Source organism: Chrysochloris asiatica, unplaced genomic scaffold (assembly GCF_000296735.1).
Source record: "Chrysochloris asiatica unplaced genomic scaffold, ChrAsi1.0 scaffold00001, whole genome shotgun sequence".
Taxonomy (NCBI): Eukaryota; Metazoa; Chordata; class Mammalia; order Afrosoricida; family Chrysochloridae; genus Chrysochloris; species Chrysochloris asiatica.
In genome coordinates, this window is record NW_006408519.1 from 25,417,411 (window position 1) to 25,429,375 (window position 11,965).

The following is an 11,965-nucleotide window of genomic DNA, read 5'->3' on the forward strand; positions in this document are numbered from 1 at the left end:
GGATCTCTTCCAATCAGTAGGCCAGGTAGCTGTCTTCCAAATGTGTTAGCATAGATGAGCAAGCAGCTTCAGGGCTGCTTCAGTTTGTTGAAAATATTCAATTTATATCCCATCAATTCCTAGGGCCTTACTTTTATCAAACACCTTCAATGCAGCTTGGATGTCCAGCACCAATTGGTTCCTTCAGCACCATTGGTTCCTGATCACGTAATACCTCTTAGAGATGGTTGAACACTGACCATTTATTTTTGGTACAGTAACTCTGGGTATTCCTTCCAGCTTCTTTTAATGCTTTCTGCATTATTCAATATTTTGCCCACATAATCATTCAATACTGCAAGTCGAGGCTTGCATTGTTTTCTCCGGTTCCGTCAGCTTGAGAAATGCTGTGTGTGTTCTTTACTTTTAGTTTTCTAGCTCCAGGTCTTTGCACATTTCTTTATAACATCTGACTTTGTCTTCTGGAGGTGCCCTTTGAAATGTTCTGTTCAGCTCTTTAAACTCATTTCTTCCATTTGCTTTAGCATCTCTACGCTTCAGAATCTCTTCTGTTTCAGAATCTCTTCTGGCATCCATTTTGATCTTTTCCTTCTTTCTTGTCTTCTTAATGAGCCTTTGCTTTTTTTCCTATATAATGTTCTTGGTGTCATCCCACAACTTTTCTGGTCTTTGGGTCATTAGTGTCTAATGTATCAATTAGATCAAATCTGTTCTTGAGATGATCTCTAGATTAAGGGGGGATATGTTCAAGGAGCTCTGGTAGCGTAGTGCTTACGAATCAGGCTGCTAATCTAACAGTCAGCAGTTCGAAACTACCAGCTGTTCCGCAGGAGAAAGATGAGGCTTTCTGTTCCTGTAAAGATTTACAGCCTCAGAAACCCTGTTCAGGGTCGCTGAGTTACAATTGACTCCACAGAACATAACAACAGCAATGTTCAAGGTCAAATTTTGGCTCTCATAAATTTGTTTTAATTTTCTTTAGCTTCAGTCTGAACTTGCATATGAGCAATTGATGGTCTGTTCCACAGTCTGTCCCTGGCCTTGTTTTGACTGATGATATGGAGCGTTTCCATTGTCACTTTTCGCAGATGTAGTCAATGTGATTTCTGTGTATTCCATCTAGTGAGGTTCATGTGTATAGTCGTCTCTTATGCTGTCTAAAGAAGGCATCTGAAATGAACTGCAACTTATAAGGACTCAAAAAGTTTACCTTCCTTGCACTTTATTGCTCTAGTGAAAAGTTCTTATCTAAAATACATTCATAAATCCCACCCGCCGCCCCCACTTGCATGCAGGCTGAACGTTCAATGAACAGAAAGAATAAAGCCAAGGTGACAGCCGGTAACTTCTGAAATGAGGTCACAAAAAGCAATGTGACATCCTCCTTGGTCTCCCTCTTGATCACTAGGTCTGGGGGAAGCCAGTAGCCAAGTGAGAATATATCAGCCGGCTCATGTGGCAAGGGATTGAGGGCTCCCATCTGCAGCTACACCATAACCTTCTAACCAGTGATTCTACCAGCCCACTCAAGTCTACAGAAGACAGCGCTACTACTGACCCGACATCATGATTGCAACTGCAGGAGAAATCCCAATCCAAAGCCACCCATCTAAACCATTCTCAAACCCATGACCCCCCAATACATTTGCGACAAAGAAACAAGCCAATACACAGCAGTTGTTCAATAAATGTTTGATAACTGCACGAAGTTCCTGAATACATCAGACACGTGCTCTTTCTAATAAGCGTGTATTATCCTCGCACAGCATATTTGCTCAAAAACGTTTGCTAACTTTGGACTGATAATAAGTGTAATGAAGTAACTTTTAACTCACAGCAGTCAATAACTATTTGTTAAAGAAGTGAATAAATTCACATAATGGTAATAGAAAAGGGTCAGGTTCATCAATGAACAAGCGAATCCCAAGTGGAAATTATCTTCTGCGTATCACTTGGTAAAAGAAAAGAGGGATAAAAATGTAATTGTGCTGTCAAGACTTCAACCAAACGAGCTTTAGTCGGCACCGCAAAATTGGTGCATGCATTACTACCCCTACATTACAAGAGGCACAAGTAGAAAGAACATTTCAAAACCAACTAGGTCTTGTGTATCCACAAATTATTCTAATAAACCCAATTTCTAGGTCTCTAGCTCTAGAAATTTCAATTACCGTGGACTCAACAATGACTAAACATTTGTTTATAAACAAAATATCCAAGGGTAGTTTTATAGTATTCCTTAAGAAATGTAGCTTACCTTATTTTTTCTGTTGTCATTATACTTGATTAAATCTAAAATGAATGTTAAGACTTCTTTGGGGCAGAGATTATGAACGTCTCTCAACAAAGCCATTGCAACTGGCATAGTCTACAAAAAAAAATATTTTAAAGCATGTAATTTAATTCTATCATTACTACAATTCATTGAATTATATACAGAAAAAGAGCTACTCTCTAGGGTTGACACAGAAAATCTAAATCAAGTCAAAGTTCCCTAGCTTCCACCTCTGATCACTGAGTACACATCACAAACATTCTAAGCTAAGGGAAGAGTTGAATGGGAATACAAGGGAAAAGCTGCATGAATGAACACCTAACAGGTTAGGTGACTTGGGGAAGAAAGTGGACGAGGCACACTTTAGTCTTGTGTCAAAAGCCTATGATTACTGCCCCTGCTCATAGTGGAATTGCTATTCCTAGATTTAATGATAGTTAGGTGGTGGGTGTACATGAATGAGGTAATAAACCCAACAGGTTTACAGAACCGATAAATAGAATTAAAGACATTAATATTAGGGATCAAGTTCGTCCTTCAATGTTATGCATAGACATTATTTGTTTTAAAATCAGAGTGATTAGTCATTGTGGGAAAGATACTAATCGATTATTGATTAATCATTTTGATGTTGGAAATAAGACACATGGGAATGCTCTAATTAGTAAAACAATGGGAAGGCCTATTAATGTAGGCGTGATGAATGAGGCAAATAAGTTTTTGATCATTTTATTTCTCAAGGGTTTTTATGTTTTGAAGACTTTAATGAAGTCCTCTGCAGTCCATATACCCTACCCTAAAGGAAGGTGTATATAAGGTAAATGACGTAAACTCCATTCCATGCGCTACAGTGGAAAAGGTAAGTGTTAGCAGTAGGTAGACCATTATTCAACTGCTACCTCTTACACCTAGCAACCCTGATAGAGTACTGGACTATGTGTTGGGCTACTACCCACAAGATCAGCAGTTCAAATCTACCAGTTGCTCTGTAGGAGAAAGATGAGGCTTTCTGCTCCGGTAAGTATTTACCTCCTCCAAAACCCTACACAGGGTCACTACAAGTTGGAATCAACTAGACGGCAGACAGTAGCAACTCTTGTTTGCACCTACTAAACTTGATGTCTTTAACTAGTAGCTTACTGCTTAGGAGCCTGTTTCCGTAGAGCTATTTTAAGGATTAAATGATAGTCTGGCTGCAATCATGTAACATACAGGAGAGCTCAATAATACATTTTAGAAAACCCTGATCCTCCAGTATTGCTTTCATTCTCAGCCTAAAGTTGTACAGAAAATGGTCACTTGTCTGAAATTCAGCTTAGCTTTCTCCTTTCCAAATGACTCACACACAGCACTAACTTCTATGAGTAGACCTGGTGTGGTGCTGCAGGGTAAGCACTGGGCTGCTAACAGCAGGGTAGGTGGTTCAAATCCACCAGCTGCTACTCAGAAGCCCTATACAGGGGTACTGTGAGTCAGAACTTCCTGGACAGCACTTAATAAGCAGGAGGTAGACACTAGTAAAATGACGTTAATTAAATTCCAGACAGAACTACAGATGAACAGATAATCACATTCCTCAGTTGTTTGTGGGGAGTCGGTTCCTGTTCATAGCGATCCTGTACAGGGTTTCTGAGGAGCAGCTGGTGGGTTTAAACTGCTGATCTTGTGGTGAGCAATCCAGAGCTGATCCTACTTCAACTCCTCCCACTTCTTACTCAAGGTAACCGAGGATTAGAAGGGGCAAGACTCCTTTGTCAGAAAGAAGTCTTTGAACAGAAGCAACAGCCGTCAGGGAGGATGCTCTCACAGCTACTCAGGGATCGTTTCCATTGACGTTATCTGTCCTATGCCCATTCTGTCCTTTTGGGGCTCAAATTTGAATTAGATACCAATCTTCTCCTGTCCACCGAAAATGCAAAGTGAAAGGCAGACTGGTCTACAAATAAGAGTTCTTCAAGCTTTCTTGACTGCATCCCACAGAAAGAAATACATTTTCTATCTCAACCTAGCACGTGTGCACACACACATTTTAGATGCAATAGATATAAAAAGAAAAACAAAAGATTACAAAAGTGAAAGAACTTGTATAGATCCTGATCAAATCTCATGAATTTTGACAGCCCAACTTGTCTTTTTTCACATATTTAAAAAAAAAAAAAAAAGTTGGTCCAAACTTGAAACTGATTTCATGACCTTTTCACTAAAGGGTCAGAAATATCCACTTGAAACAATGGCAAAAGGAAACACAATGAAACAACGAAAGTGATATACTGAGTGGACATAGAAGTTAATTTGCTTCTATATCAAATGCATTTAACAAGCAATAATAGAGATGATGAGATCATTAAATATTATCAAATGTCTTATTCTTAAATATAAAGAGTGGATACCACAGACTTCAAGATTAAACCCATATTGCCTTTCAGCAAACCTAGATCACTGGGAATCTGTTTTACTGGTGAAATTTATAATAAATATGTTACAATTTTCACTCCGTGCTGCTAAATAATCTTTCCATCAATGAAACCTAAATCTCAATTTACTTTAACATCCTTCTCAACATTCACTTGTCTTTAACCCGCTTTCCACCTGCCTTCAGAAAAGGAATCTTATCTTTTCTAAAATTCACCTCCAAAACTGTACCACATTCTCGAGTAGCAGCTGCAGAATTTGCTCCTTCTTTCGGTTTTACTTTCTGCAATGTGATCATTTCATCTCTCCCTTTTCATTGGATTCTTCCTCCAGTTTCTGACTGTGCCAGTCAAGAGACTTGGTTACTATGCAACCCGTATACTGCCTTTGCTTTCTAAGACAGAGATTTATTTCCAGCAGAGTGTCAACTGTATTTTTCTTGTTCAGGTTTATCATGCCAGTATACCCACACTTTACAAATTCTGGTGTGCTCTAGTTTTACTTCACTGGCCATGATTGAACTGGGAAGAACTGGTTTGAAGTCCTACTTAAGAAAAATAAAGCTGGGGGCAGGCTTACAGGGTATACCCTTTGGTAGGCTGATGATGCATGGAGGGGATTGTAACCATGGCAATGAAACTATATACGATAGGATGAATGTAAAACTAATGTTCTCCCATGTAAACTATCACATAACTCACAATAAAACATTTAAAAAAAAAGATCCTGGATAGACTGCGAGAAAATGTGGAACAGAACTTCAAATTACAAACAGTGCCAGGGTTACTGGTCAGAAGGCGACTGGAGGAACCATGACTATGGCCCTCAGTTACCCTTCAGAAGTCTGGGTCAACTTCAGCAAAGCAGTAGATAGGTACACAGGTGGGCTAGCAACCTAGTAAGCTATGTACATCATGGAATGGTCAACCATGCAAGATCAAAAGGACAGAATTTACCAAAGGACAAAACGTTGGTAAAGAAAGTTGGGAGGAAGTGAGATAACTGTTGTTACATGGAGGCGATTGCAATCACTGAAATGAAGCAAAGTGTGTGATTTGTTGAATGTTAAAATGATGATCTGCTCTATTAACCTTCACTCAATTCACAATAAAAAAAGTTTTTAAAAAAGGGATAAAAATATATTTCCCCTAAAAAAAAAAAGAAAAAGAAAGACACCCCATCTGAGATGCACAGATAGTGGCTTATAACATAATAAGAAGAAAATTAAAACACAGTACGAAGTAAACTGTACCTTCTGTAGAAAATAACTTTGAAAACTCATGAAGTTGTTTGTTTTCACAATGTTTGGACAAGTTTTACAACAGAACATTCTGGTGAAGAGTGACTTCATGGCTGGCGGTCCTGTCCATGTGCTCACCATTGAATTTGCAATCTGAATAATTAGAAAATGAAATCATTTCCATCACCATGGGAACCACAGTCTTAGAGACAAATAAAACAGCTCTCTAAACTTTACCAGGACTACAATTTCAATTCTCAGAAATTTAATACTTGGTAGCCTTTCATCATTTCCAAAAAACAAACTACTCACCAAACAATTCTTAATATGAGCATTTTTCTGCAAGTTAGCTTCTAATTGTAGTAATTCTTTTATGCTTTAAGAAAATATATGCAAAAGACTTTTATTTTTAATATGATGTGATTTGTCTTTATTCATTTAGATTGACGTCATTCTAAGACATTTACAAAGAAGGAATATCATCATGGATTTTCAATAAAGTTTTTCAATCTACACTAATAGAAAAGCAAGTCATATATAGTGCTACCATTCACTTTCCAAAAAATTCCTATCTTATGACTGATATTTTTAGCATATCTAAAACACATCTGTCTTTAAAGAGTTAGAGTATGATTAATTTTAAATAATATATCCTAGAATTTTATGGTGCTGCTAGGAATTCCCAAGAAAGAAGCATGAAGCGCTCTACAGAGGCAATGAGATTAAACCCTTTGCAGGTGACTGCCCAAGATAATCAGTTTTCCCCTCATGTGTCTGAGAAGAGAAGAATCCAACTACTCACTTGTCATTAAAGATAAAGCAAATTTAAGCCATTATAATCTGTTGCCATATTGGACCAATGGATTTAACAGTGAGAAAGGCAAGAAAATCGCTAAATGGAAATGAACCTATTATCAAGGTGCTTTTTAAATACCTGGAAACCATTATTTCTGGCCAAATTTTTGTCTGCGTTTTTCTGGTTTTCATTTGTTCTACCTTCAGATTTTTTGCATCTAAAGAAAAATATTTAATTTTCTTAATACATTAACTTTTCTAGCATGTTAAATTATAGCACCTATGGTTTTAAATTACATATCTCACTAAAATTGATTCTTAAGCCCAAATCAATGTAAAATTACCACAGTAGGATAATTAGGGTTGCTTTCTTGTACTATACTGCAAACTATCACTCAAATCAAATACATTTATTCTTTACTTTAAAGATGTTGTTTGCAACTCAATAAAATGGTAAAAGATTCTATTTGGTTTTAGTGATTCTGACTTCTGTGTTTGACAATTATGAAGTTGTGCATATCTGTGTTCAGACCAAAAGACGCTTCTTTCAATTCAATCCTTAGTGCTAAAACCTATTTTACAAAGCTTTCAAAGGACCAGCAACCAAGTAAACGTAAAGATTGTGGTGAATTTTCACTTCTTTTCAGATGTCTGTTTGAAAACAATATGTGCAGTACTCAGCATGATTTTCCAATCATACGGACATAATCTTACCTTTGCAAGGCAGAAGCAAGCCGCCATTCTCACGCGGTAGAAACACTGTTCTTGATCTAAGATGCCGGTGAGCGCAAGGCGAGATGCTGGAGTAGGGAACTTTTCCAAAGCCAAAATGGATTCCTGCTGTGCGACAACATCCCTCTCGTAGCGGAGCTGATACTGCCACATAAAGTCTGCCTGTTCAAATTCCACCTTCCTCAGTACTGACATATCGGGGTCGATCCTGATCCACAGCAATGGGGAATCAGCACTGAACGATAAAGAGGCATTCTTTAAAAACTTCTCATTCTAACCTTTCAGGTCTGGAAAGAAACTCCCCTCATGGTCCAATTTTCAGCCAAGCAACACACAAGTATAGAGAGGTACAACAGCATTAGTAAGATATGCTCACGCATTCAGAACCAAAAGGGCAACCTAATTACTGAAGGGCGGAGTTAAGATGAGATGGGAAGGCTGGAGGAATGGAAATAGAAAAGATGGGGAGGAACTGGGATTCACTGTTGTTGCAGGGAGGGGAACGCAATCATTGAGATGAAACAAAGTGTATGATTCGTTGAATCTACCACTGATGATTGTGTCTGCAAAACTTCACTCAATTCACAACAAAAAGTTCAAATTATCATTCTGTTCAGGTAGAAAGTAAAAAGAAATCATTTATTAAACAGAAATTCCCCTTAGATGTGGTATTCTAGACTGCCTTAAGAGTTTCATTCTTCTTTTTAAATCACACTGACAATTTTATCATTATACTTAATACATTCCAACTTTCTCACAATGTCTAACCTATATCAACCTTGCCAGAAAGATCTACAAGGATAAAAGGATAAAAGAAGATGTTGATTTGTGTTTGCAGTGTAATGAGTTACTTTATATGGCTCTTCTTGCCACAGTTTTTGTAAATTCCCACCAAACAGCATTTTTGGTCTGATGGGTCTGGTTTAAGAGAAGATGGAGGAAGATGCTGACAGGATTTTATGATGACGTTGTGAGGAATTAACAGAGTTACCTGTGATTGTAAAAGCCTGTTACTCTACTGTGTGCCACATGAGGCATCTCACACACAGCATCCGAGAGTGGAATACGGCCTTTGAACCCTGAGATCCTGGTGCACTGAGCCTCCTCAAATCAGGGACAGAAAGCTGTAATAGCAGAGGAGGGCAGAGGAGCAGCAGCAGTAGAACCAAGAGTCAGAGCACGAGAAGGAGCACTGGGCTTTCTAGGCCACAGAGTAAACAGATGAAGGACTTTGGGAAGTAGGATTGTGGGTAGAGTGGGGTGCCTCCAGGCACTTAAATGGAGCAGTTGGGGTTTGCTGACCCGTGGAGCTAGAGCCGAGCACCATAGTATGGAGCTAGGTAGCCTGTGAGAAGTTCTCAGCAGCTGAGTGGCACAACTGTGCCCTGAGCAGTTTCGGATCCTGTATTGACTGTAAACTGTTCACCTCCCAACTGGGAATATGGGGTCTGCATTGTGTGGCCATTGCAATGGATTATCAAGCACAGCTGAGCAGAGGGGGCTGCGGAAGAATGGTTGGTGCTACGTCTTAACAGCGTTCGTGTGATGTAAAAAATGAGGCCCAATGCCTCACCTGGCTCCTAAAACCCAGTGACTGCCTGTAGCTAGAAATACCACCGTTTACTGGACACCAATCTGTGACTAAGAAGTGAAAGCATTTCGTTTACTAAATTAATGTGCTTAGCTGATTTTCAACACTTTTTTTTTTTAATGCTAGCCTCATGATGATATTTTCAAAAGTTAAGATTTGAAATCATTAATTCAGGGGCACAGCATGAATCTAGTGTTACATACTACTCCAAGTAACAAGCACAATTGAAAAATCTAACCTATGGCAACACATTTATCCAAAGACTACCACTTGAGATTGTAGTTCAATTCAATAACTGAACTGAGTGCTAACTACAGGCAAGGTATTTGCTATGAAAAGATTAGCATTAACCTGATCCTAGGCCATATGTAAACATCATTGTTGATAATTTGGCAACCAATCTAGTAAATATCCATAAATATTTTATTTAAAAGATACAGGCGCAGGATGGGTGATTAGAAGAAACAATAAAATTAGCACATACAATTGAGGACTGTACTTTTTAAACTCTGTTTTATAAACAGAGGGAGCCTCAGAGTGCCTTGGAACACAGATAGAAAGATAAAATCAATCTCCTCTGGGAACTCGTTACAAGTACAAAATACCATGCCATACAAAATATGTACCATACAAAATACCAGTACTGAGGAGCCAAGGTGGCATACTAGGCTATGCACGCAACTGCTAACAGCAAAGTCAGCAGTTCACACCCACCAGTCGCTTGATGGGAGAAAAAGGAGGCTATCTGTTCCCATAAAGATTTACCCTCTCAGAAATCCTTAAGGAGCAGGTTCCACTCTGGCCTATAGGGCCATGCTGAGTCAGAACCGACTTGGTGGTAGTGGTGGGCATTGCCCACCAAAAGCTTCAAAAGCACTGATTTTGAAGTCAGTCACATACTTCTAGAAAAGTTTAAGAAGAAAACTGGGAATGCAAAAAAATTGTATTTTTAAATTAAAGTAACTTACTCCATTGCAGAAAGATCCATGTCGACTTCTTCTCCATTCATCAGTGGAATTTTTTTCTTCTTATTTCTACATTTGAGGAAAATTAAGTTTGAGAAGTGTGAGATTTCCAAATTTGAAGACCATAAAGAATAGCTAAGGCTCAAATGAAGAATTTTAGACAACATTAAAAGACATTAAAAAGAGGAAGAGATCAAATGCAATGACTTTAACAGCAAATAAATGTCTACTTGAAGCAGGAAGGAATGAAATAAACAATACTGAAATTCTTTCTTGACCAAAGTTTAACAAAAAGCAGAAATATATAATTAAATGGTAGCTTAAAACCCATACATTCCCAACAACATGTAATTTCAACTTTATACAGAAAAGATAAGAGGATGCATCAATAAAGAAATCCTTTAAAACAATAACAAAAAAGCCCCAAATTTAAAAACAGGGCTACCTGAGATAACCCTGAATGAATGCTATTATGGCCTGCTTACAGATAAAGCAAAAGGAATGACTAACTGTAACAACGCACCCTCAGAGTGTTCACATACAAGATTCAAGATGAGTATAAACACGCACTGCCGCTGCCATGTAAATGATTCTGCTGTGAAAAAAGCTCCAGGACAATAAACTAAAGCCTCAGGGGTGGGCAAATACAAACAAGAACCCAGACCACAGCTAATGTCTCTCACCCTGGTGACAAGCAGTTCAAATTAGGGGAAAAAACAGAGGAAAGGGTATCAAAAAGCTAGCATTCACATGTTTCCAATTTCCAAGGTAGATAGGACAAACAAAAAGGGAGATTTCACACTAAACTAAGAAAGGATTTTGTCAGAGAAAAAAAGATTACAGGAAGATTTCAGAATCCAGTTCTCTGAAGGCCTAGACAATCAGCAGACATCATCTGCCTGAGACATCCTCAATGTGACTGTGATTGTTAAGACTTCTGTTCCTGGAACTGTAACCTTGCTGAACTTCCTCCTGTGAAGCCCAGAAATGTTCTCACCTTTACTGGTCAGAGCACATGCAAATGGCTGAATTAAAAAGAAGTGGTAAAAGGTAAATATAGTATAATACAAGTGAGTTGTTGGACATTTTTATAGTAAACTGACAACCTGCCTTTTAAAGACACACAGAATGTTCAGTAGGGGCACGGTGATTCAGAGGAGGAAGAGCAAAAACGGAGTGGGCCTTCATGACTCATATATTCAGTTCTTTTCCTTTGATGCTATCATTGTTGGGTTTGTTTGTTTTTTCAGTTATTTCAGAATGAATCTAAGTGATTTGTTTTGAATAGTTGTGAAGTGCTGTTGAGTCAGTTCCGACTCACAGAGACTCTATATAGGGTTTCCAAGGATTAGCTGGTAGGTTTGAACTGCCAACTTTGGGTTCAACCCAGTGCTGATTCTACAGCACCACACCAGGAGTCCAAAAAACTCATGCTTCCACTACCCATAAACGGATTCTAAAAATTCTACATTAAAAAAAAAATAATAATAATAATAATAAAGATTCTAAAGATAAAAATATTAACAGAAAACAAAACAAGTTCAGCAATACAAACTTTCATTTGGAGTTTTACACTGTGACATAGTTTAATCACTTCAGTTCACAATGACAATTCAAAGCCTGTACCTTCTGCTTTTGGAATGGCAGGGTATGTCATGTTTCAGGCTGTTTTCTTCAATTTGCAGTGTATGATTGAAGGATCCATCTAACTCCTGTACTGTCACTTTAAGTGGTCCCTATAGAAAGAAACAAACTGTTCAAAGGCAATGTTAGAAAAATACCAGTACATACGATGGGGCTTGAAAAAGCTCATGGAAAAATGGAATGAAAAGATAACGGAATTTTTCCATGAACTTATTGCAGTAACCTTGGATGGTTATATATAAACTAAAACCAAACCACTACTTTCAAGTTCATTCCAACTCATAGCAGCACTATATGGATGGAACAGAACT

General features: G+C 38.2%; 1 protein-coding gene across 1 annotated transcript in view; it reads right to left on the minus strand.

Annotated features, from left to right (window-relative positions):
• Positions 1-11,965, minus strand: part of TAF2 (TAF2 RNA polymerase II, TATA box binding protein (TBP)-associated factor, 150kDa) — a 95,347-nt gene that overhangs the window by 49,034 nt on the left and 34,348 nt on the right. Inside the window, exons 12-16 of the mRNA XM_006830830.1 lie at positions 11,637-11,746; positions 10,014-10,079; positions 7,437-7,689; positions 5,940-6,080; positions 2,258-2,368 (exon numbers count right to left, since the gene is read on the minus strand). Of these exons, the coding sequence (XP_006830893.1) occupies positions 2,258-2,368; positions 5,940-6,080; positions 7,437-7,689; positions 10,014-10,079; positions 11,637-11,746 (681 nt within the window). The remainder of the gene's footprint in view (positions 1-2,257; positions 2,369-5,939; positions 6,081-7,436; positions 7,690-10,013; positions 10,080-11,636; positions 11,747-11,965) is intronic.